Source organism: Leptonychotes weddellii, chromosome 2 (genome assembly GCF_054177405.1).
Source record: "Leptonychotes weddellii isolate Sample4059 chromosome 2, ASM5417740v2, whole genome shotgun sequence".
In the NCBI taxonomy this organism is placed as follows: Eukaryota; Metazoa; Chordata; class Mammalia; order Carnivora; family Phocidae; genus Leptonychotes; species Leptonychotes weddellii.
The window spans coordinates 28,880,759-28,907,571 of NC_138370.1; the positions used below are offsets into that span (position 1 = coordinate 28,880,759).

The following is a 26,813-nucleotide window of genomic DNA, read 5'->3' on the forward strand; positions in this document are numbered from 1 at the left end:
TGGAAAGAGGTCCCCTGACCCAACAAATATCCAAATTATATAAATGTGCTGGATAAACCATAACACACACACACACACACACACACTCACTACATATATAACCAAGGTCAAAAAAAGGAAAGAAAAAAAAAAAAAAAGGAAGGGAAATCCCCAAGTTCCAAAACTCACAGCTAGAGAGAGCTGTCACATAGAACTGACATGGCAGTCAAGGAGTGGGTGGGGGCTGGGCCTGGCTGTAGGCTGAAACTGTGACCCTTGTGTAAAACCCCAAATGGGACTGGAAAATTTCTTCCCACCAGTCCAAAGAAGCAGAAAGCAAGATTGCTGTGTCTCAGAGCTCAAGATAAAGGGGAGAAAACGGTCCTATAAGAAATTACCAACCCAGGGATGCCTGGGTGGCTCAGTCCATTAAGCGTCTGACTTCAGCTCAGGTCATGAACACAGGGTCCTGGGATCCAGCCCTGCATCGGGCTCCCTGCTCAGTGGGAAGCCTGCTTCTCTCTCTCCCTCTCCCTGCAGCTTCCCCTGCTTGTGCGTCCTCTCTCTCTCTCTGTCAAATAAATAAAATCTTAAAAAAAAAAAAGAAAAGAAATTACCAACCCAAATCTATGTTGTGTGGATCTAAATTTGCACTACTCGCCCCATGATATGAGAATTCTAGGCCAAGAAATTAACATAAAAGTACATCCAGGCTCTGTTTAACTCCAGGGCTCTAGCAAAAGGAGATGCAAAACAGCTTTACTTCTAGAATATTCTCACTGAAAGTAAAACAGTCGTGGCTGAAGATGAATATATAATAACAACTTAGAAACCATAAGCAGTGAACCATCTGAAGATTATTAAGTAGACACAAATAATAGGAGAATCAACATCCCAAGAACTAGAAATACTAGAATAATCTGAAAGACACTATAAAACAAAAGAGTTATTAAAGTTATTAAAGAGATAACAGAATACAGTGTAATGAAGAAAATAGGACATTTTTAGAAAAGGACAGATAGATTTGAAAAACATCAAATAGAAAACTAGAAATTAACAATCACTGAAATTCCTGATTTCACCTTTGTGTGTGATTTGTTCTAAGTAGCCCCAATTTCAATCCTGCCTCTTAACCTAAATTTGAAAGACTCTACACCTCTCCTTTCTCCTATTAAAATGAGAGTTCACAGAAGGCAAAGAGCAAATGATATATTCAGAATCATGTATAGCACACAACTATTAACCAGGAATGAGAAGATACCAGTCTACCTTCAAATTATGGGTGCTGGGCGCCTGGGTGGCTCAGTCGGTTAAGTGTCTGCCTTCGGCTCAGGTCATGATCCCAGGGTCCTGGGATGGAGTCCCGCATCAGGCTCCTTGCTCAGAGAGGAGTCTGCTTCTCCCTCTGCCTGCCGCTCCCCCTGCTTGTGCTCTCTCTCTCTCTCTCGTTCTCTCTCACTCTTAAATAAATAAATAAAATCCTTTTTAAAAATAAAATAAACAAATTATGGGTGCACCTGGGGAAAGGAGAACATATGACTCCCCCATGAGACAGCCTCAAGAAACAGCAGCATTTCAGAGTCTCCCTCCCAAGCACCATGGAGGACCTAAGTCCGTGCCATTCGTAAAGGAGCTCAAAGAGGATGGGGAATTTTCTCTGTTCCGGGCAGCCTTCCAGGGCCCCTGTGATCATTGATGCCTCCACTTCCGGAGAGTCTCTTTCAGGAAAGGGCTGACCAGGATTTGATCCTCCTTCCCTTTCATCCTGAGCTTCTAGGGGTATGTTTTATCTTATATGGGATAGAGAAATTCCTCTCAGCTTATTCTTTTTTTTTTCTAAGATTGTTTTAGTTAGTCTAGGGCCTGTGCTTTACCGTCTAAATGTTAGAATAAGCTTATCTATGTCTACAAAATACCTTGCTAAGATTTTTTTTTTAATTCCAGTGTAGGGCGCCTGGGTGGCTCAGTCGGTTTAGCGTCTGCCTTCGGCTCAGGTCATGATCCCAGAGTCCTGGGATCAAGTCCTGCATCAGGACTGCTTCTCCTTCTCCCTCTGCCCCACCCCCCCTGCTTGTGATCTCTCTCTCTCTCTCTCTCAAATAAAGTCTGTTTTTAAAAATGTAAATTCCAGTGTAATTAACATACAATATTATATTAGTTTCAGGTGTACAATATAGTGATTCAACAACTCTATGCATTACTCAGTGTTCATCATGATAAGTGTGTTCTTAATCCTCATCACCTATTTCACCCATCCCCCACCCACCTCCCCTCTGGTAACAAGCAGTGTGTTCTCTATAGTTCAGAGTCTGGGTTGGGGTTTTTTTGGTCTCCTTTTCTTTGTTTGTTTTGTTTCTTAAATTCCACATTTGAGTGAAATCATATGGTATTTGTCTTTTTCTGAATGACTTATTTCACTTCCTTGCTAGGATTTTGATAGGAATTACATTAAACCTATAGATGAATTTGGGGAGAACTGACATCTTTACTATGTTGAGTCTTCCACTCTATGACCACAGTATATCCATTGATTTAGGTCTTCTTTGATTTATTTCATTAGGATTTTGTAGTTTTCAGCATATAGATCCTGTGCATGTTTTGCTAAGTTTATACCTAAATATTTCATTTTCTTTGGAACAATTATAAATGGTAAAGCATTTTAAATTACAGTTTCTACATGTTTGTTGTTAGTATATAGAACTGCGGTTGATTTTTGTGTGTTGATCTTGTATCCTGCATCCTTGCAGAACTCATATAGCAGTTGCAGGATTTTTTTTTTTTTTTAGGTAGTTTTTTTTGGAATTTTCTTTAAGGGCAATCATGTCATTTGAAAATAGGACAGTTTTTTTTCTTCCTTTCCACTCTGTATGTCTTTTATTCTTTTTCTTCCTTATTGCAGTGGCTAGGAATTCCAGTACTATGTTGAATAAGAGTGATGAAAACAGACATCCTTGCCTTGTTCTCAGTCTTAGAGGGAAAGCATTCAGTCAATTACCATCAACTATGATGCTAGCTGTAAGCTTTTCATAGATGTTCTTTATCAAGTTGAGAATATTTACCATGAATGATTGTTGGATTTTGTCAAATGCTTTTCCTGCACCAATTGATAAGATTATATGATTTTTCTTCTTTAGCCTTCTTTTTCTTTCTTTCTTTTTTCTTTAGCCAGTTGATATGGTAGACATTTTTGTTAACCCAGCTTTATTGATCACTTGATACAATAGACTTTTGAAAATTGAATCAGACTATGTATGTGGAATAAATTCTAGTTGGTCATGGTATAGAATTTTTTGTATTTATAATTGTTTTATAATGATGGATTCAATTTGCTAATATTTTATTGAGGATTTTGAAAGAGGTATTGGTCTAAGTTCATAAGAGATATTGGTCCATAGGTTTTTTTCTAAGTTCATGACAGATATTGGCTTATAGTTTTCTTTTTTTCAGTATTGTCTTTGTCTAACCTCATAAAATGAGTTGGGAAGTGTTCTCTCCTTCTCTGTTTTTTGGAAGAGGTTGTGGAAAATCGGTGTTTATTCTTCTCTAGGTATTTGAAAGAATTCACCAGTGAAGCCATCTGAGCTTGAAGATTTCTCTTTGGGAAGTGAATCTGTTTTATCTGGATCATAACATCTTTGTCCACCAGAGTCACAAAGGTGTTGGCTAAGTTTTAGAGTATAGAATTGCAGAAAACCTTGGAAATCATCACCCACATCCTTCACCACTTATGAAGAAACTGATGTGCCCAAAGTCACAGAGCTACTTAGTAGCAGAAATGGGAAGAGCCTGTGGTTCAGGATACTCAGTCCAGCTATCTTTGCTGCTAAGTAAATGGAAGTGGCTCAAGAGTGAAGACCTTCAACTTTTCAGACACCCTCCCATTCATGGCCCACTCACTGTCTCATAGGAGGAGTTTAATTGCTTCCTTGTGTATAAGCCCTCAATAAGAAGATCCCCCAAGCCCCTTCTAGGCCAAAGTCAGAGCCAGAAAGGGCAGAGGTCAAGAGCAGAGCTAGTGACCCATGACCAAAGGGGCAGAGAGGCAAAACCTTGGCAACCAAATCTACAAGGAAGTAGCAACCACAGGGCTGATCAGCCTGGGAACCAGCCCCCTCTGTTAGTCTAATGCGCACTTGGATAAGAGCCTGGGCCAAAGAGGAACAGAGACCATGGGCACCTCTCCCAACAGGGTCAGTGAACAGGAGGAAGTTAGATCTTCCGGCTCACACACCCTCTGTTTTCCTTATGGTACCAGCCAGAGGCCAATTTCCAAACTGTAGGTAAGAAGGTGGAGGAAAGGAATGGATAGATTATACCTGCACACTATGGTAACGTGACATTCCCACAGCTGGATCCCCATCACTCCTTACAATGTCATCCAGTAGAACCCTCTGCAATAGAAACATTATATATCTGCCCTGTCCAGTGAGATGGCCGCTAATCATATGTGAGTATCAGGCACTGGAAATGTGAGTAGTGCAACTAAAAAAACTAAATTTTTTTTTAAGATGTTATTTATTTATTTGAGAGAGAGACAAAGCAATAGAGAGCAGGAGCAGGGAGGAGAGAGAGAAGCAGGCTCCTGGCTGAGCAGGGAGCCCGAAGCAGGGCCCGATCCTAGGACCCTGGGATCATGACCTGAGCCGAAGGCAGACACTTAACCAACTGAGCCACCCAGACGCCCCTAAAAAAACTACATTTTTAATCTTAATTTATTTAATCTTTGTCATGTGTGACTAGCGGCTACTGTATTGGACAGCACAGACCTCGAGAAACCCCTGTAAATGCATTCGTGAACAAACCTGAAAAGCACATGAAAATCAGAAACATAATCTATAATAAAGGAAAGAAGCACTAAGATACATTGGCAAGTCACTTAAAATTGAGCCAAAAACCTCACTCCTCAAATTTGCACCAATATTACATGAAGCTCTGGTTTCACTTTATTTAAGCTGTATGTGTGCTAGTTTTTTAAAAAACTCACCTTTGGCAACATAAAAGAAGGAGCAAATAATAGGCTTCAGGGATCCAGGGCGCCTGGGTGGCTTAGTTGGTTAAGTGTCTGCCTTTGGCTCAGATCATGATCCCAGGGTCCTGTGATCGAGTCCAGCATCGGGCTCCCTGCTCTGCAGGGAGTTGGCTTCTCCCTTTCCCTTTGTCCCTCCCCCACCTCCTGTGTGCTCTCTCTCTCTCTCTCTCTCAAATAAACAAATAAAATCTTTAAAAAATAGGCTTCAGGGATCCAAATGGAAGTTACTAAGCCTATATCGAGTTAGTTTAGAGAAAGAACACTGCTGAGATTTGGTTTGTTTTGTTCACCGCTATATCCTCAGTGCCTAGACTCTCCCCTGGCAAGAAACATTCTCCGTAAAAATTCGAGTGAATGAAAGGAGGGGCCGACTGTCAAAAGAACTGGACTTAAGAAAAAGAAGAAAAATTTACAAAGCCAAACCTCTACGCTGAGCAGAATGGCCACCGGAGGACGCTCCAGCCCAGCAGCTAGCTCACAGACAGGGTGACCAGCCGCGGGGTTAATCATCACCCCTTTGGGAGAATTCTTGGGTTTCCCTAGCACTTCCCACGCCCTAGGGTGGCTGTAAAAGAGTAGATCCCAGCCACCACCACCCCCTTCCCATCACACTCCCGTGACTTTCTTTCTTTCTTTGTCTGTATGTTTTCTCATGTGTACCAGACAACCCTCTGACGCAGACGTTAGGATCACTGGCCATCTACGGGCAGTACAAGGCCCCCGGCATGCTAAAACACTTAATAAATGTCAAATTTTGCGCTTCAAATAAAGGAGATGACGAGTCAGAGGCAGAAGCCCAGGCCTGGGAATCAGGAGGTGGGTTTCCAGACAACTCTATGCACTGTAAGTCCAACATGGTCCCAAACATTGTGCTGTACGTTTTGCATGACAGGTAGTGTTATCTCCATTTTACAGATGAGAACATTGAATTTCAGAGTGATCGGCAAAGGTCACACAGATTACAAGTGGATTTTGAACCCAGGATGCTTCGTCTACAAAAGCCATGGAATTAACACCATAGCATCAGTTTCGAGTTCAAACATGGCACTACCACAGAGAGCATTGCTTTCTGTGAGATCCAGTGAGGCTAGAAGACTGAAATTGGGCATTTAACTGGAGTCAGGAAAGGGAAAGAAAAGACCTTTACGTCGGAGCCCTTCCTGGGAGGGTTGGGCAAGGGCACTGTCACCACCCAGAAGAGCAGGGTGGACCTACCCTAGGCAAAAGTCCTCAAGATTTCTGTTTAAGGTCTGAATGTTTGTGTTGGCCTCCAAATCCACAAGTGATGGTAAGCCACAATGGGATGATATTTGAGGTGGTGCCTTTGGGAGGTAATCAGGTTTAGATGAGGTTATGAGGGTAGGGCTCCGTTGATAAGATTGGTGTCCTTGTAAGAGGGGAGAGAGGGATGCCTGGGTGGACAGGTCATGATCTCAGGGTCCTGGGATCAGGCCCCAGGTCGGGCTCCCTGCTCAGCGGGGAGTCTGCTTCTCCCTCTCCCTCTGCCCCTCCCCCCTTGCTCACGAGTGTGCAATGTGGATAATACTTGCCTTCTGTGGTTGTGGTGTGATTTAGTTATTTCATCAATGTCAAACCTCTTGCGTTGAGTGTAGGCACAGAGTAGGAACTCAGGAAATGTTTGCTTCCTCTTTTCCCTTACTTGTAGAGTCATGAATGTAAAGGACAGTTTACATTTAGCAGAACCTTTAGCTCAAAGAAAAAAGCTAAAATGGAAGAATTTCAAGCACCAATCTGTGAGTTGAGAAGACATTTGGGGGTAGGGAGGAACATTTGGGGACCAAAGACCTTGATGTCTCACCTTGTACACAAGGGGATTGTGGGCACGGGTCACTGCCATCACCCCAAAACAAGAAGAATGCGTTGTGAGGCTCAGCACACGTCCTGCACGTGCACACACACATTTGCCCCGGACCAGGGTTTGCTCTGGACTGCTCCGCACAACACTCCCCTCCTGATTTTTTCTCTACTCCACTGTGCTGGAATCTTCTGTTGCCCCTATAGATCCAATCTCCACTCTTTTCTGTCCTGCTCTATGCCCCTAGGAGGTTGGGCTATCCCTTGTCCTTTGTCTTCCAGCTGGATTAGGCTAGTAGGGAGTCAGGCAAGAAAGTGGAGGGCTGGAGGTCAGAGAGGCGTGAGTTTCTGTTCCCTAGCTCCCTCCCTGTGTCTGGCCAGGACTGAAGGTGACAGCTCTGGTGTGGCCACTCCACACAATGAGCCTGGGCTTGTGCTTGCAAGTGCACACTCTTGAGTGCTCTTTCTCTCAGGATTTCAGTACCCACACCTTCCCCTTGTTCCTTCAGGCCCAATTTCAGCCCCAGATACTACAGTTTACCTTATGGTTTCCCTACCTCCAGCCCACACCTTTGTAAACCATCCTTTTATCAAATTTTCTTCAAATGACCCAATTTGAGTGATCCTAACTGATATCTCCGAGGGCTGGTTAGGTCCAAGTTACTGGTCTCCCACTGATCCTGCTCTTCAGTTGCCGCCAGAAGCTCTCTGCTGTGCTGCTCTCCTCAGGTGGACACACCCAGAGCCACCCAGGGGAGGGCGACTGTGAGCAAATCCCAGGTGGCCACTCCCAGCACTCGCCAGCACCAGGTCTGGCTCCCACATGGGAAGAAGATGATTTTAAGCCTGAGAACCTGCTCTTGAGGTCCTTTTAAAGACTGCAGACCCTGCTCTGAGCCACTAGAATTTTTTGTAATCTCTTGAGCCTAGAAACCATATTAAAATGTTAAATTCGCCATTGGAATTGTTAAGAGGAACAAGAAGCCCAAAATGGAGTCATTTGTCCCCAACCACAGCAAACCAAGACCTCATTGCAGTTTGAACCTCTCCCAGGAATGTGACCTTTTAACAGTCAAACTGAAATTTCCTGATCTGCTCTGGTAAGGTAATCCACATGGGAAGAACCCTGCCATCCTTTCCCCCTCAAAAAGAAGATGTAACCATCCTTTCCTTTGCTAATAATGTCCTTGCCCTATCCTCCTTCCTATAAAAACCCTCCATTTTGTACAACTCCTAGGAGCATCCCTCTACTTGCTAGGTGCTGCCCAGTTCAGAAATCACTTCACAAAGCCAATTAGATCTTCAAATTCACTCGGTAGAATTTTGTTTTTTAACAGACTCCTTCACATTAGCTCATGTGACCTCCATGCTGTGTCTTCGGGCTCCCCAACATTCAGCCCCTTCGTGCTCATGGGCCATGACACCATGACTCTCACTTCTGCTTTGCCTCCAATAACAAATGGCAAAGCCATTTCTCACAGTAAGATATGTTTCTTCTCAATGATAGTCTGTTTATCCTCTAGTCAGTGGAGAATCTGCCTGTTTTCTTTAACGTGTCTTTTTTTGTCTTTTTTTTGGTACTTTTTGACCCCCTTCACCCATTCCTGCCCACCCCCGCTCTGCCTCTGGCAACCAGCAATCTGTTCTCTGTATCTATGAGCTTTTTTTGGGTTTTGTTTTGAGAGTGTCTTTTTTAAATGGTTGAATCTTGATCTGGGGCAGGAAGTATAGGAAGCCCTTATTGTACGAGAAAACACAGTGGCCTCCAGAGGCCACTGGGGCCATGGCCACAGGATGCGCTAGCTAATGTAAGGACTCCCAGTGGTGAAGGGGGAATATTTTCAGCATCAAATAACGTTAGGAATGGATTAAAACTAACACACGGGTCACTTTTCTCCCACTGCCTAGGCCCTTCAAACTCCTCCCTAACGAGGGGCTTCCTAAAACAGCCTGTGTTGTAGTGTGATTTAGAGAATCTGAAAGCATTTCTCACTCTTGTGGTACCTGCTGCTTCCTCCCCAAGCAGCCGCTCCTGGAGACCCTCTGTCGGCACTCTTTCCCTACACTGGTCCAGCTCAGCAGAGATGTGTTGAGACAAACACTGGGGAGGGCCAGTGCCTGCTTAAGGACTAGACCTGTGGGCCTGGTTGGCTACCCAGAGAAATTCCACTTGCTTAAAATGATAAAATTGGTCCATTGTCCCTCCCTGCCTACAGTTAAGTAGAGCAAGATGGGATGGAAACTTCCCCAACCTGTGTGCGAAGATCATTGCCATTGCGAGTGTTGAGCTAAGCGGGTGGCTTCCCTGGAAGCTCAGCTCTAACCAAACAAGCACATCCAATAAGGCATCTGAACAACCCCCTTTCAAACCAGTTCCTCCTAAGGCAGGAGGATGAGCCCCTTTGTTTTCCAGTGTGTTGACAAAAGGGCAGGCCTGGAGGGGAGGGGAGACCGGGTCTTCTAGATTTGCTTCAAGTCTTTCATAGCTGTGTGATCTTGGACAAACCCCTGCTTCTCTCTACGCCTCTGATTTTTGTTTTTTAAATAAGACAGTGGTGAATAAAAAAAAGATGTGGAGAGGTCTGCATATTAAAATTATAAGATTTTGACATAGAATGTTAGTATACCTTAGCTCAATTTGTAAAAACCTCAACTGAAGAAAATATATACATAGGATCATTTGAAAGACATATTCCATTTACTCTTCCAGATCATTTTAGTTTTTTTTCATCTTTAGCCAGGACAGACTTTTAAGAGAACGGAATTTAAAATTATAAGAATTATGGAATAATTTTGGAATTTCTTTTTGACCTTAGTGCCAATGAAAAGCTTTCTTTCCTTAATTATTAGCTTTTACCTCATAAATATGAATGAATGAATGAATAAGACGGTGATGAATGTTGTCCTGGATGACCTATTGTGTACCTGGCCAGAGCTAAAATTTGATGATTGTATGGTTTTCTGGGAGGAAGTTTCTGAGACCTTTAGGATTGCCTTCATTACTGCCTCATTCTAGAGCAGCACTGTCCAATAGAAATATGTTGTGAACCATATACATATATATTATATACATATAATTTCTTATAATTCCACCTAAAAAAGCAAAAAGAAACAGGTATCATTAATTTTAATATTTTACTTATTAAAAATGCTCTTTCAACATGTCATCAACATAAATTGAGATATTTTACATCTTTTCATGCCAAGTCTTTGAAATCTATGTATTTTACACTTGTAAATATGAACTAGCCATATTTCAATTGCTTCATAGGCACAGGAAGCCAGCGCCAATAGCAGGCAGTGGAGGCCTAGAGATTAGCTCAGGAATGGCCAAACCCAGCCAGTCTTCCTGTCCTGGAGTCCCTTCTCAAACTCCACAGCCTCCAGCTGGATTGTTTTCTGAAAAAACAACCCTAATCATGTCACTCCCCAGCTTAAGAGATCTCTGATACCTCCTACCCTCCTAGGACAGAGTCTGAACACCTTGGCACTTTAAAAGACCCTTCACCATTCGACCCCAATTTCTCTTTTAAACTGTTCCCCTGTCTCCTCTCCCCTTGCATGATGTGGTGCAATGACAGAAACTGTTCTCTCACCCAACGGGCTTTTCCGTCCTCCTGGCATTTTTCTGTCCCCACTTGGAGAGCTCCTTGAAGACTCATTCATTCGTTCGTCCAAGGAGTGCCCTACTAAATGGCAGGCGGCGTGTGGCCCTTGTACCCAACTCAAAGGGCCACAAGGAACCTCGCTGGCCAACTCTCAGCCCCCCACACCCCAACCACCACCGACGTCCAACCCCTGTCAGCTGCACCTCGGCTCTAGCGTTAGCCCTCATCACCCGGCCGGGGGGCTTGTTCACGCATCCTCCCACACCGTCCCCCAAGCCATGGAACGCCCACTCTTGGTTCTTTCTTCACACCCTGAAGCTCAATAAACCGATGAGGGGTGAATGACCAATCACCCCCCACTTTCACATCGGAGGAACTAAAGCACGGTACAAGGAGGGTTGAGGGGACCATCCCGCCCAAGTCCTCCTGAAGAAACGAGGCCTTCCCCAAGGGCCGACACCGCTAGGAACCCCACACAGCCCTGACACACCGCCCCGACCCCGCGAGGCGTCTACCTACACAAGCCCCCGGCCCCCGCACCCCGCCCGCACCCCGCCGCCGCCAGCGTGGCCGGGAGGGACCCGCGAGCGAAAGGGGCGGGCCCAAGCGGGGCGGCGCCCGCACCCGCTCGGAGGAGACGGTCGGGAGGACGCCTCCGCCCTGAGCTGCGGAGGAACGCACGTACGGGCAGCCGCGCGGCGGCGGGTGCGGCAGCTGCGCGGCGGCAACTACAAATCCCAGGGGGCGCCGAGCCGCAGAAGCGGAAGGGGTGGGCGGGGCGAGGCGAAGTGGGAGGGGCCGGGGCGGCCCAAGGGCCACGCTCCGGCTGCAGGCGCGGCGCGCGGGAGATCATGTCGGGGGGTAGCAGCTGCAGCCAGACCCCAAGCCGGGCTATCCCCGCCACTCGCAGGGTGATCCTCGGCGACGGCGTGCAGCTGCCGCCTGGGGACTACAGCACCACCCCCGGCGGCACGCTCTTCAGCACCACCCCGGGAGGTAGGGGCGGGCTCCGGGTGCGGGCGGTGCGGAGGACTGACTGGGCAGAGCGGGAGGGGTCTGGAGCCGCCTGTTGGACTGGGCGACCGGGCTGAGGGGCGCGGTGACTGGAATAAAGGCATCAAGGAGGCAGCGACGGTCACGGAGGTGGCCCCCGGCAGCCAACAGATGGCCGCTTCCCACTGCCTGCCCTCGGGATGCGTGCTCCCGAGCCCGGGCTGCAAACTGCTCCATTAGTTTCCTCCTGGGAGAGACAGCCGAGTACCCCTACCCAAACAGATACGCACGCTTCCAGAACGACCACATGCCGAGGTGTGCTGCCCCTTGTGGATGTGGGGGCGTTCTGAGGCAGAATAGCGTGGGGTCAGTGTGGCCTGGGAGCTAGGAGAGGCCAGGCCTGGGTTTTTTAGGGGTGGGATGGGCGTTCTCTGTTGGGGTAGACGACTGTTGCAGAATCCTTTTTCCTTCCCGACGTACCCCCCGTTTTGCATTGGGCCAGCACCCTCTGACCGAGGATTTGGGCTGAGGGCGCTCGCCTGCTCCAGCAGCGCCTCACCTGCACCTGTGGCAGGTTGCCCATTTACGCTTGTGGGATCTCCGCAGAGGGACCCGGCGCCGCGGGCAGGGCTGTGCAGAAAAACACGTTCTTCTGTCCTGGGGGGAGGGGGAACCGTGTGACCTCCCTGAGAGTGTATGAGGAAGAGGAAGCTGAGCTGGCACGGGTGGGGGCCAGCCTTGGGCTGCCCTCGGGAGCCAGGCATTCCCTCCCAGCCCGGGAGCCCCGCCGCACAGGCGCTGATGAAACCTGCCCGCCCGTTTGCATGATGAAATCCCCGTGGCTCACCACTTCCCTACCATCCTCGCGCTGCCCTCACTCCGCTTTGCCCTTCCCTCCCCTCCACCCTCCTCCACCGCTCCGGCCCAAACGGGGCAGAGAGTGGCGCTCCGTTGAGAGGCAGGGGTGCAGGTGGTGGCGGGCAGAGCGGCAGCCTGGTCCCTTGCCAGCGTAGGGGGCCACATGCTTATGTTCTCAGGCAGCGGCCCCACCACGGGCAAACACTGCCAGATCCGAGGTCTGAGCCGTTTGATCCAAAACATACGCGGTTAGAACTGTTAAGGATCATAGATGTACTTGTTTCATCGGGGCTCCAAACTTGAAAACACATGTCCCTTGTCCAACGTCACACGGTTTTCTCAGATTGAACAAGAAATCGTTCTGAGGGGGAAATCTCTCTTCGATTAAAAATAATCAAAGGAAAAGTTCTCAGTGAGCCTTGCGCCACCCTTGACTCAAATTCTCTTTTCCTGCTATATAGGTCTTTGTAGTCCACTTGGTGGGCTTTCTCTGTGTCATGCTGTGTCTACCAGAATTTTTCCTGACAATTTTGGGGTTCCTTCAAGTAAGGGTGTGAATCTCTACTTGATCATTTTTAGGTTGGGCACTGAGGCAGGTCTGAAGGCTCAGGTGCTCTTTTTTGCACCCTTTGTTGCTGGATGGGGACAGGTCAGATTGGAAGCCATGGCTAGGGTTACTGTTTGTAGGGAACTCTGATCCACTTCTCACCATGGACTGGGAAATGGGTTTTTTGTTTTGTTTTGTTTTGTTTTTTGGTAAACCAGAACAAATCTCCCTGCCTTTGAAGGTCTTTATTTGGGAGAGAGGGAAAGGGACACCTGGACCAGAGTGTAACTTTATCTCTGAGGCCAACTGGAAGAAAGCTAGCCATGCCAGGAGCCTAAAGCCAGCTTTCTTGTCTGGAGTGTCCAGCGCGACAGGCACAGCTCACAGTCCATAACCTGGAAAATCACACCTTGCTTCTGCTAACGTCAGCAAGTTTGGTCTGCCTCAGTTAGCCAGGGCTTGGAGTCTTCCTCCAAAGCCCAACCTCACCCTACCTCTTTGCCAAGGCAAAGAGGCTTAACCTAAGGAAAGGTCATTTCTGGCACCCTTTTGCTCCGGTCTAGAGTGCTGTTTCTCATTCCTCAATGTACATATGAATTACCTGGGGACCTCACTTAAATGCAGACTCTGATTCTTTTTTTTTTTTTTAGATTTTATTTATTTGACAGAGAGAGACACAGTGAGAGAGGGAACACAAGCAGGGGGAGTGGGAGAGGGAGAAGCAGGCTTCCTGCAGAGCAGGGAGCCCGATGCGGGGGCTCGATCCCAGGACTCTGGGATCATGACCTGAGCCGAAGGCAGGCGCTGAACGACTGAGCCATCCAGGCGCCCCGCAGACTCTGATTCTGTAGGTTCTGGGTTTGGGCCTGAGAGTCTACATTTCTAACCAGCTCCCAGTGATTGATCTAAGTACGACACTGAGTGCTCAGAAATTAGTGGAATGTGACTTCCCTCACCTTTTCACACCTCTGGAGTCTGGCAAAAAGTGATGCTTCTAACCAGGTAAACTTCTCTTGAGGTTGGATTTGGCATCAGCCTTCAAACCAGGGTCTGGAGAGAGTCTGTGCAGGTGCCCGCACTAGGTTATTTGCAGGTGTCAGGAGCTCCCGCAGTGTCCGCAGGTCACTCATGCTGGGAATGGAACTGCTGTGTTTGTCCCCAGAGGAACAGGAACAGCAGCTGATTTGAGCCATCTCCACTCTGAAGACGCCAGTTTACTTGCCGTGGTCATTAACCTTTCACAAGCTAAATCACTGGTCTGGTTAGAAGTCTGGAGAACTTCAGAGAAATTTGTTAAAAGGAGTGTTGTGTATGAATATTTGAGCCTGTGGAGGCTTCAAAGTGGCCAGTGACACCACACACGAGCAGAACCTTCGAATGGGTCAGAAATTCTCCTTCCACCCCCACCCATCAACCTTCATGTTCCCCGGCCCGTGTTGGATGCTTGACCCCCAAGCCCCCAGGGTTGCTTGGCTGGTAATCATACCCAAACCCAGTACCTGGATAAGGTTAATCAGAGGTAGGCAGGTAGGGCTACAGATGTTACTGGCACCCTGGTTTAGATAAACAAAGTCTGAGGCCATGAAGCTTATCTTGGAGCAGCTCCCAAGTCTTTGGCTATGGAACAGACAGTGCTGGGAAGAGGAGGAAGTGGGCTGGGCACTGAAGCTAGAGCACAACCAGTGTCGCGAGGCCTCAGTCACACAGGGGAAGATGATGTCTTCTGATTGCCCAGGGTCTCATTATTAAGGACAGGTTAAGAGAACTTGGACATTAAGGCAGTGAGAGAAATGTAAGGGGCTCTCTTCTCACACTGTTCTGAGCTTCCTTTTAAAGCATTTAGAACATTCCACACTGTCCCTTATTAAAGACTTTGATGGGGGGGCCTGATATAGAGCACCCCAAGCTCTCTCTGGTTCTAAGGCATTCACCGCATCCAGAACCGGAAGATAGTCTGACCTCAAGGGCTTGGCTCGCTACTTAGGAAGATGGAGACACACCTGAAACAGAATTAGAAGCATCAGAGTTGTAGCCATAGAATGAAGCGATTAGGCAGACACCCCCCACCCTCCATAACCAGTAGAACTTGTATGATTCTCACGTGAGAGTCGCCTGCTCCAAGTCGTCAGCCTGCTAGGCCTTACTTGCTAACAATGCACACATAGCTGTGAGTTTTGTTTTTTTTTAAGATTTTATTTATTTATTTGACAGAGACAGCAAGAGAGGGAACACAGGCAGGGGGAGTGTGAGAGAGAGAAGCAGGCTTCCTGCTGAGCAGGGAGCCCAATGCGGGGCTCGATCCCAGGACCCTGGGATCATGATCTGAGCCAAAGGCAGACACTTAATGACTGAGCCACCCAGGCGCCCCTAGCTGTGAGATTTTAATTGCCTTCCGAGGCTTAAATTTTGTTGTTGTCTTCAATATCCTCAGAGGTAGGCAGGGCCTGATTTGAAAGAGGAGTTTGATTTTTTAACTTATGTAATTTTTTCTGAAAGAGCAAAAAAGTCCTTCATTACCAAATTTGGTAACAGGACAGGCAGGGTGGTACCATGTCTGTCTGTTGGTATAAAGCAGTGAGACATTTTCTCTGATGGGTCTTTATTTGATATCCTTGCAGAGGAGGAATGACATGGGACAGCAGTATGGAAAAGAGGATTGCTTCCCAGGCGGAAGGTTTTTGTTTTTTTTTTTAAGATTTTATTTATTTATTTGACAGAGAGAAACACAGCGAGAAGGGGAACACAAGCAGGGGGAGTGGGAGAAGGAGAAGCAGGCTTCCCGCGAAGCAGGAAGCCCGATGCGGAGCCGATCCCAGGACCCTGGGATCATTACCTGAGTGGAAGGCAGCCGCTGAACGACTGAGCCACCCAGGCGCCCCCCAGGGGGAAGGTTTTTAACGAAGAATGTTCATTTGTACACCTAGATTTTACATGTTCAAACAAACAAACAGAAAACCCGTCACTTTCAGGTCTCAGAGCCACACCCATGCTCTTCCTCCGTTATGATTCATGACAAATGAATCACCTGTATTTGTTTACATGTTTGTTCCCTAGAGTAGAAGGGAAGTTCTTTCCCAGCAGTGTTACTCATCTTCCTATCCTGGCTTTTGAGTGCTGAGTCAGGTGTTCAGAAAGTGAAGAGTTGGGGCGTCTGGGTGGCTCAGTCGGTTCAGCGTCTGCCTTCAGTTCGGGTCATGATCCCGGGGTCCTGGGATTGAGCTCACATGGGGCTCCCTGCTCAGCTGGGTGTCTGCTTCTCCCTCTCCTGCTCCACCTGCTTGTGTGCTCTCTCGCTCTCTCTGTGTCAAATAAATAAAATCTTAAGAAAAAAGGGGGGCGCCTGGGTGGCTCAGTTGGTTAAGCGACTGCCTTCAGCTCAGGTCATGATCCTGGGGTCCTGGGATCGAGTCCCGCATCGGGCTTCCCTTGCTCTGCAGGGAGCCTGCTTCTCTCTCTCCCTCTGCCTGCCACTCCCCCTGCTGTGCTCTCTCTCTCTCTGTCAAATAAAGAAATAAAATCTTAAAAAAAAAAAAGAAGAAAATGAAGAGTTGAAAAGACTCCTAGAATGACAGTATTCTCAGGGTAAACTGGCTCCTTTACCACCAGGCCTGGGTCTGAGCTGGCTTAATGATAACATTCAAATTTTTCTTTTCTGCCCTTTCAGTTGCAGGGTATATAAAATCGTTTACCTTGGAATGTCCCAGGGACAGAACTAACTTTCCCTGAACTTTCTCACTTATACCAGTATTATAGATAACAGTATTTCTAATACTACTGTTTCAGTTATTGAGCAGAAAGTAGAAGGAAGTGGCCTTTATACGAAACATGTCAGTAGTGGGGCCAGGGCCTCAGACACTGGGATGGGTGCTCCTTGTTTACTTGTTTGCACCCAGCATCACTGACTAGGCAAGAGTAAGGCACATTTGCCCGTGACATTTGGATGATCGGGGACACGGGGAGCACAGGGTGTCTTGTAATCCAGTGTCGGTACCCCTGAAAGTTTGCCGAGAGAGCCTGGAGTGTCACAGAACTTAGTAACTTCAGCAACAATGACTTGTTATTTCTCTCCATTCTTTGGGCTGGTTGGGCATTCTTTGATGATCTTCCTGAGATTACTCATCTGGCTACATACAGTTGGCAGCTCGATTGTCCTGGGCTTGAAGGTCCAAGATGGCCTTACCCACATGTCTGGGGCATTGCTAGGGACACCTGGAAGGCTGGGAGTTCTCTGTCGTCTTGGTCCTCTGCCATTCAGGACTCTAACCTGAGCTTATTTACATGACAGTTTTCAAGGCCCCTTAAGACCTAGGCTCAGAAGTCACATCACATCACATATGCAGTATTCTATCGGTCAGAGCAAGCCACAGGGCTAGCCCAGATTCCAAGAGGGGGGAGATGATTGCTTTGGAATAAGAGCCTTCTCTAGGACAGGGATGGGAAGAGTTACGGGGCCACATTTTCAGGCGGTCTCCCACAAAGGCCAAGCCTCAAAGTGTGGTCCTTTGAGGGAACTTAGCCGCCCATCCTGCTGTGCGGCCAGGCAGAGCCAAGGCCGGGTATAGAAGCAGACCAGAATCACAAGCCTGTGAATTGCCTGTTGGGTAGAACTGAGGACACCTGGGGCGCCTGGGTGGCTCAGTCGGTTAAGCATCTGCCTTCGGCTCAGGTCATGATCCCAGGATCCTGGGATCAAGCCCGCATTGGGCTCCTTGCTCAGGGGGAAGCCTGCTTCTCCCTCTCCCACTCCCCCTGCTTGTGTTCCCTCTCTCGCTGTCTCTCTCTCTGTCAAAGAAAGAAAGAACTGAGGACACCTTCCTGAAAACGCTGAGTCATAGATCCTGTGCCCCGTTTTCAAGGCCCGACTTAGCTCCCCAAAGCAAACTATACAGGTGGTCGTGATAGCAGGCCCCGGGGCAATACCTTCCGTTTGTGTCATGCTTCCCTTGCTACCTGCTAGCTAGCCTGCCTCCTTTGTCCTCCTCAAGCAGCCAGGCTTTGGGAACACCCTTCAGGGGAGCCCACGCTTGCCCTGCCCACCTGCCCCTGCCCAGCACTCCGATTTGAACATCCTTGATTTTCTGGAGTGCTGGCAGGAACATGGAGTCAAGTTCTGAGCCAGCGGTCCAAAATGTGTAGGAGTGAGAATGCCAGGAGGTGCAGGTGGGTCCAGAACTCGCTTTGGTTTCCTGGTGACACATCCCAGGTCTCCTGCCGTAAAGAGAGTGAGTATGTGTACGCTGATTTCTGTCTCCTGCCCTTTGGAATACAAGGGGAAAGCAGGCCTCTATTAATTTGCTCGGGCTGCCATAACAAAATACCACAGACTGGGGGGCTTCCACAACGGAAATGTATTTTCTCACGGTTCTGGGGGCTGGAAGTCCAAGAGTAAAGCGCCATCGGGGTTGGTTCCTCTTGGGCCCTTCCCATTGGCTTGCAGACAGCTGTCCTCGTGCTGCTTCTTTACTGGTATCTGTGGTATCTCCCTCTCCTTTTTTTTTTTTTAAGATTTTATTTATTTATTTATTTGAGAGAGAGAGCATGCACGCGCAGACTCCCCACTGAGCACAGAGCTGAGGGGCGGGGCGGGGGGAGCTCAGTCCCACAACCTCGAGATCATGACCTGAGCTGAAACCCAGAGTAGGACACCTAACCGAGCCACCCAGGCGCCCCACCCCCCCTACTTAGGACACCTGTATATCGGATCAGGGCCCCACCCTAACAGCCTCATTTTAACTTAATGACCTCTTTAAAGACCTTATCTTCAAATACAGTTTCATCGAGGTACTGGAGGTTGGAGCTTCAGCAAATGACTTTGGATGTGGTGTGGAGGCAATTCACGCAGAAAACAGGGCCCCTCCCTTTTCCAACCATAGTTTTTGTTGCTATGTAACGAGGCATTTCAGATGGGCACTCCCTGTTGGTAATGAATTCCAGGGGTAGCCTTAGCCTGTTCTGCACAGGTGCATTTTGAAGTGTTTGGGGGCAAGTGAGGGAAGGAGAAGGAGCTTAGCCAGCCCTTAGAATAATTGCTTCAGCTATTTTGTTCTGGATGTTTCTGCAAAAGCCTTATCTATGCTAAATTATTTTCAGATAAAGTGGACTATTCCCTCACATGTCAGGGCCTCACAGGTGAGAGGGCCCTTCGTCACTCATTGATTGCCCTCATTTGGTATTTAAGGAGCTTTGTAACATTTCTGGCCCCTGAGCAACATCCAGATCTTGGTTCTCTTTGCAGATAGGGTCAGAAGTGAAGAAAAATCTCGGACCGAGCACGCTCTGGTTCTCTACCCAAGATTTTCTCCCTGACAAGGTGGCTCAGCTTGCTAAACAGACTGCCTGGTGTGTGGTGGGCAGGGAGGGAGACCCCTGGTAGCCCCTGTGGGTTTGCCTCCACGATGGCAAGAGCTGAATGTAAAATGATCCGGAGTATTTAGTTCACAGGCTGCCGGCTTGCATCTGAGCATAGGCATTTGAGCCTCCCCCGAGTGTGTTGTGAAACACTCTCCCTTTCCCTGGAATGGGAACAGCAGTTCTAGGAATTCTGTTCTTGTACTCTTGCTAGGCCTCACGTCCCCCCAGCTCAGGGGAAGAATGTTTCCGCCACGGGAGGCACAGGGGTCAATTTACAGGAGTCATGGCCAGCCCCGTTTTGAGCCTGAGTGTGGGTACTGTGGGAAGGAGGAGAAGAGTTCAGGACAGTCCTCTCTCAGGGAACATCCTGTTCTGGCCAAATACTCAGAAGAATAGGTAAAAGTCAGAAGACCCCTGAGCCATGGCAGCTTGGCTAGTTTTAAACAGAGGTTGGTGTTGAGGATTAGAGGCAATACAGGCTAGGTCTGCCCCTGGGGGCAGCCTGTCTGAGCCTCAGTTTCCTGTGTCTGAGTTGAGGATACTGTATCTCCCTTGTGGGGAGTAGGGGAATGGGAGCACGGAGACCTGGCGTATCAGGCTATAAGCGCAGCGTCTGGCCCACAGACAGATCATGATTTCATCTTCACAGTACTCCCGTGAGGTGAGTTAGTACCCTTCTCTTTTCTTTTTTCTTTTTAGATTTTATTTATTTGAGAGGGAGAGAGAGACAAGAGATAGTGAGAGAGAGCACAGGTGGGGAGGAGAGGGAGAAGCAGGTTCCCCACTGAGCAGGGAGCCCGATGCGGGACTCGACCCCAGGACGCTGGGATCATGACCTGAGCCGAAGGCAGACGCTTAACGACAGAGCCACCCAGGCGCCCCGAGAGTTGTACTCTTAACCGACTGAGTCACCCAGATACCCCAGACTGTGTAGTTCTTTTTTTTTTTTTTTTAAGATTTTATTTATTTGTCAGAGAGAAAGAAAGAAAGAGAGAGAGAGAGCGCGCACAAGCAGAGGGAGTGGCAGGCAGAGGGAGAAGCAGGTTCCCCACTGAGCAGGGAGCCCGATGCGGGACTCGACCCCAGGACGCTGGGATCATGCATGACCTGAGCCAAAGGCAGACGCTTAACCGACCGAGCCACCCAGCGCCCTAGTACCCTCCTCGTAAGAGCTGAGGAATTCAGCTGCCATTCGGGGTTGAGGGGCTGGCACACCACACCCAGGTTTGAGCCCAGGACTTGTGCCTCCAAGCACCGTGCTATTTGCACCACACAGACCACCTGTCAATAACAAGATCCCCAAAATAAATGGTAGCGAGTCAGAGCTGAAACAGACCCTAAAGATTACCTATAAAGCCTGGCACATGGTTGGTGCTTTGAAAATAGTTTGAGCCTAGTACACTGCCTTTGTTTATAGGTGAGGAAAACAGACCCGAGGGGAATGTCTGCATTCTTTTTTTTTTTTTTTTTAAGATTTTATTTATTTGAGAGAGAGAGCACAAGCGCGGGGCGGGGGGGGGGGGCAGAGGGAGAGGGACAAGCAAACTCCCTGCCGAGCAGGGAGCCCGACTGGGGGGCTCGATCCCAGGGCCCCGGGATCACGACCCGACCCAGACGCTTAACCAGCTGAGCCACCCAGGCGCCCCGGGAGGTCTGCATTCATTGTACGTTCAAGCAAACTGTCATCACCACAAGCATGCCTTGAGAAAAAATGCCATTGTTGTATTTGGTGCACATCTAAAGTTTATTTAAAGTCCTGAATGACGCTGGCTTACCAAACATGCCAAAGCTCATGTTGATTCTTGAAGCCCGTTTCTGTGGGCCAAAGAAAGGATAGAGGGTGCCTTACCCTCCCCCCTCCACCCCCAATCCCTTTTCAGGGTTGCGTCCCTCCCCTCTGATTTGTCCTAGCTCTGACCATATAATTGGTCCCTCAAATATGTCACCTGAAGCCATGCCAGTCGTAAAAGCTAGGATTTGTTTGTATAGGTCTTATCTTGTGCCAGCCACTGTTCTAATCCACCCCATAACCCTATGAAGTTGGGAGTTAAAGTCTGACATGGACAGGGCCTAGCACGCAACAGCCCAGAGAGGTGCTGGAGGGGCAGGCTCAGCATTCCACTTACCCTGTCCAGCAGAGAGCCCCCGAGGCTTTCTAGGGAGAGTAGGGAGAGTCTACCTAGTTCCAGCCAAGGCCATTTAACTTGACTTACTAGAAAAGGAGATTCTGACCCTATATCCTTATTTATTTGTTTGCTTAATGCCCTATGCATCAGAGGTTTTGTATTAAAAAACAAAATATGCTCAGTGTAAAAGATGTTCACTTTGCCTGGATTATCTCACTCCCCCAGAGGTCACCAGACATAAAATACATACAATTCTGTGACTTTTTTTCACATGATATGTCATGGACAATGTACACTTGTTCCAAATAGTAACCGTACAGCATCGAATTGTAGGTCTGATCCATAATTTAACCTGTCATGTAATATTAAAAAAAAATCAGAGTTTTACATACATATGTGTGTGTGTGTATGTTATTCTGTCTTCTTTTGTATGGGCTTGATTTTTTCTTTTAAAGATTTTATTTGAGAGAGAGAGAGAGCATGGGGGGGAGGGGCAGAGGGAGAAGCAGACTCCGAGCTGAGCAGGGAGCCTGATGCGGGACTGGATCCTGGGACTCCAGGATCATGACCTGAGCCAAAGGCAGTCGCTTAACCAACTGAGCCACCCAGGCACCCTGTATGGGCTTGATTTTTTTCCATAATAAAAGTATGTCAAAGTCATACGTAAGTTGTTTATATACGTAAATAGTTAAATCTCAAGATTACTAAAAGACTCCTAACAAAGCAGTAACCTCTTGCCTCTCCACCCCCTGCCCCACTCTTTAGAAGCAACTAACATTTTCCAGCTCTTTTTTTGGGGATATACCCCCATATTTCTTTTTCTGGACTTACTGTTAGATGAGGACTTATTATTATTTGTACACCCTTCTCTTCCCATTCCCCAATATAGCTATATCACAATTTTTTTTTAAAGATTTTATTTATTTATTTGACAGAGAGAGACACAGCCAGAGAGGGAACACAAGCAGGGGAGTGGGAGAGGGAGAAGCAGGCTTCCCATGGAGGAGAGAGAGCCCGATGTGGGGGTCGATCCCAGGATCCCGGGATCATGACCTGAGCCGAAGGCAGACACCTAACGACTGAGCCACCCAGGCGCCCCTATATCACAAATTTTTTAAAAATATGCATTATTTTTATTACTATGACCCTTGATGAGCCAGGTAATTATTATACAACTTTTTTTTTTTAACAATCTGTTTTCTTTAAGATTTTATTTATTTGTAAGAGAGAGAGAGCACAAGCAGGAGAAACTGCAGGCAGAGGGAGAAGCAGGCTTCCCGCTGAGCAGGGACCCCAATGTGGGACTCGATCCCAGGGTCCTGGGATCATGACCTGAGCTGAAGGCAGACCCTTAACCAACTGAGCCACCCAGGCATCCCTAACTTTTTTTTTTTTTTTTTTTAAGATTTTATTTATTTAAGAGAGAGCACAACAAGTGGGGGAGAGGGGCAAAGGCAGAGGGAGAAGCAGGTTCCCAGCTGAGCAGGGAGCCTGACCCGGGGCTCAATCCCAGGACCATCAAATCATGACCTGAGCCGAAACCAAGAGTTGGACACTTAACCAACTGAGCCACCCAGGTGCTCCATTATACAACTTTTTAAAAAATAGTTAATAGGGGGCGCCTGGGTGGCTCAGTTGGTTAAGCGACTGCCTTCGGCTCAGGTCATGATCCTGGAGTCCCAGGATCGAGTCCCGCATTGGGCTCCCTGCTCAGTGGGGAGTCTGCTTCTCCCTCTGACCTTCCCCCCTCTCATGTGCTCTCTCTCTGTCTCTCAAATAAATAAATAAAATCTTTAAAAAAAAAATAGTTAATAGGGCCACATGGGTGGCTCATCGTTGGGCGTCTGCCTTCAACTCGGGCCATGATCCCAGGGTCCTGGGATCGAGTCCCGCATCGGGCACTCTGCTCAGCGGGAGGCCTGCTTCTCCCTCTCCCACTCCCCCTGCTTGTGTTTCATCTCTGGCTTTCTCTCTCTCTGTCAAATAAATAAAATCTTTTAAAAAAATGTGGTTAGTTTTGGGTTTCAGCTCTTGGTTTCGGCTCAGGTCATTATCTCATGGGTCTTGAGACTGAGCCAGTCTCAGGCGTTGCACTCAGCGGGAGAGTCTGCTTAAAGATTCTCTCTCTCTGCGCCCCCAACCATTCGCATGAGCACTCATGCGCATGTGTGTGTGTGTGTTTGCATGTGTGCTCTCTCTCTCTGTCTTTCTCTCTCTCAAATAAGTAAATCTTTAAAATGTAGTTAGTTTTAGGGCGCCTGGCTGGCTCAGTCCATAGACCATGCGACTCTTGATCTCGGTTGTGAGTTTGAGCCCCACATTGGGTATAGAGATTACTTTAAAAAAATGTGCTTAGTTTTCATTCAAATAAGTCTTCCACACACTCCAGCACCTCTAAAATACTAAACAAAATACAGTTTTACACACAAAATCTGACTTCTGGATTTATCAGTCCATTTTTTTTTCCCTCTGTCCAGAACTGTCCGGAACTGACGGGCTCTGGACCTGCCATGTAGCTGCTGATAGGAGATTCCCTGAAGCCCTTCCTCTTGGTCTAATTTTGGTAGAATATTCCTCCTGTAGTGTTCTGAAAATGCCTCTAGTCTACTTTTACTTGATTGATATTTGACGGTGTAAAACCAGGCCGGAATGGATTCTCCCTCAGTATTACGAAGGCATTGACCTACCATCTTCAGACTTCCAGCATTGCCATTGAAAACGTTTATGCCGGGGCGCCTGGGTGGCTCAGTCGTTAAGCGTCTGCCTTCGGCTCAGGTCATGATCCCAGGATCCTGGGATCGAGCCCCGCATCGGGCTCCCTCCTCTGTGGGAAGCCTGCTTCTCCCTCTCCCACTCCCCCTGCTTGTGTTCCCTCTCTCGCTTTGTCTCTGTCAAATAAATAAATAAAATCTTAAAAAAAAAAAGAAAGAAAACGTTTATTCCATTCTTATTCCCAATCCTTGTGTGCACCTGTTGTATTTTTCCCTTTCTGGAAGGTTTTAGGATCTTTTTATCCAAACGATTGTGAAATTTAACAGTGAATGTTATGTTGGTTTTTTTAATTCATTACACAGGAGGACACTCAAAGGGCATTTCAAGACTGCTCTCTTTCAATTCCGTAAATTTTTCTCTTTTTTTGTTTTTTTCAGTAAATTCCTTCTAGCAGTTTCTCCTTTCTCTCTTTCTTGACTTTCTATTATCTGATACTAGATTTCTAATTTGGTTTTTTTTTTTTTGCCTGTTACCTTTTTTCCTTTCTGTTCTTTAAAGTCTTCAAAAAGTTTAGAAGTTTAAAAACAGTACTGAGTCCCTTTACTATTTCCTTCTGTCAGTTTGTTTGGATCTCTCCATAGATGTTGTAAGTTTTTCTCAGAAATGTGTGGAGGCATCCGACTGGTTATGTTTAAGAGTACTGCAGAGCTGACTAGAGGCCCTTTGCGAGGTGTGGAGGCTGGTGGGCTCAACCTGGTGGCTAGCTGCTGTTTTTCATCCAGAACCCCCTTCCCAAAATCAACATCAGTCGGTCTTTATCTTTGCTCTTTATTTTGAAGCCGGGAAGAGCTAGGCGTTTGAGCCTCACCATTCGGGAGGTCAACTTGAACTTAATTTCCCTGTCTTCCCCTCCCTCATGGAGTGAGGGGCATAGGGCATCTCTCCTTATTGTTAGCCCCATTCCCATTTTCCATTATGCCTCTAATTCCTGAACCTTCCTGGGTTCCTCCAGAACCCCACTTCCTACTGTAACATCCACCCCTACCTCCCTGCATTTAGATGCTACCCTCATCCTCTCTGTTAGAACTATTCCTCCATTCACTTTCTGTATTCATATATTGTGATTTGGGGTACCAATGTGAGCCAACTTGAGTATGTGCTTCCAACTTGAGTATGTGCTTCCAACTTGAGTATGTGCTTCTGTTTCTTTGTTTCTTGGTGTTTGCATGATTTTTGAGAGAAGTAGCAGGGAAAAAAATGTCTTAGCTTTGCCATCTTGAAGCCACCTAGAGCCTCAGAAGCTCTTCATGCTCTTGGTTGTAGAAGCCTAACAGAGTTGCGTCATTTTCCCTAATATAGAAAGAGAGAGTAGGCCCTCAGCTATAGAGTATTATGTGGAAACTGCCAGGGGTGATACCCACATACCCCAGAGCCCACACCTGACCAACACCCTCCAGCTATTGCTGCTCGGCGTCTTACAGGGACCTTGGCACCCCCCCACCCCGGTTTCCACTTCCTGTTCTTGTATGCAGGCCAAGTCCCCAGCTCTGGTAGACTGCATTTCAGCCAAGGGTGCCTATTTTTGACAATATGAGACTGTGTGTTTTGTTGTTTGTCTCATCTGTGGGAGACAGAGGGCATTTCCAGAAGATCACTGTTGGCTGAAGCCGTGTGGTGGTGCATCCCATGAAGGGATGGAAGAATTGAGGGTTGAAAAGCTAAAGCTGCTTCCGTAGGAAACATTTCCACTACCTTGATTGCCGTCTCATATTCCTCACTGACCCCAGGTGAGTCAGAGGGGGCTTGGGGTCCCTTCCGAGGCTTGGCGCCTTTGTCAGCTGACTTTCTGAACACCATCGTCCCACCCCCCTTGCAGGCTCCCTCGCCAGCTAAAATACTCTGATGGTGGGTGTCTTGGGCGCTGCCTCTGCTGGTATTTAGTTTCTGGGTTTTATTAGCTCAAATGAGGATTCTTACTCTTAAACAACTGCCCTAGGTATAGGACAAAAGGCACAGAGGCTCTTTTTCTCTTTTAAGTATAATTAAGGATTTAAAAATCGCCTGGTGCCACTTCCCAGTATACACCCCCTAAGAATTGAAAGCAGGGTCTTGAAGAGCAATATTTACAGCAGTATTTATTCACAATAGCCAAAAGGTGGAAGGAAGCTAGATGTCTGTGGCTAACAAAATGTGGTATATCCATGCGGTGGAGTATTAGTCAGCCTTAAAAAGTAAGGAAGTTCTGACACATCATCCACATGTGGACATTATGCTAAGTGAAATAAGCCAGTGACAGAAAGACAAATACTGTATGATTCCACTTATGTGAGGTTCCTAGAGCAGCCCAATTCATAGAGACTGAAAATAGAATTGTGGTTTCCAAGGGTTAGGGGGAAGGGAAATAGGAGTTGCTATTTCCTGGGTATAGAGTTTCAGTTTTACAAGATGAAAGCGTTTGGAGATTGGTTGCACAACCCTGTGAATGTACTCAACTGTACACTTAGGAGTGGTTATGATGGTAAATTTTATGTTATTTGTATTTTACCACAATGTAAAAAAAATCTCTGGAGGCTCATGACTTTAAAGAGCTTCCCCAAGGGCGCCTGGGTGGCTCAGATGGTTAAGCGTCTGCCTTCGGCTCAGGTCATGATCCCAGGGTCCTGGGATCGAGTCCCACATCGGGCTCCCGGCTCAGCGGGGAGCCTGCTTCTCCCTCTGACCCTCTCCCCTCTCATGCTGTTTCTCTCTTGCTCGCTCTCTAAAAAATAAATAAAATCTTTAAAAAAAAAAAAAAA

At 47.5% G+C, this 26,813-nt stretch overlaps 1 protein-coding gene across 1 annotated transcript in view; it reads left to right on the forward strand.

Annotated features, from left to right (window-relative positions):
- Positions 1–11,210: 11,210 nt before the first annotated feature.
- Positions 11,211–26,813, forward strand: part of EIF4EBP1 (eukaryotic translation initiation factor 4E binding protein 1) — a 21,217-nt gene continuing 5,614 nt past the window's right edge. Inside the window, exon 1 of the mRNA XM_081809084.1 lies at positions 11,211–11,427. Within this exon, the coding sequence (XP_081665210.1) occupies positions 11,283–11,427 (145 nt within the window). The 5' untranslated portion in view covers positions 11,211–11,282. The remainder of the gene's footprint in view (positions 11,428–26,813) is intronic.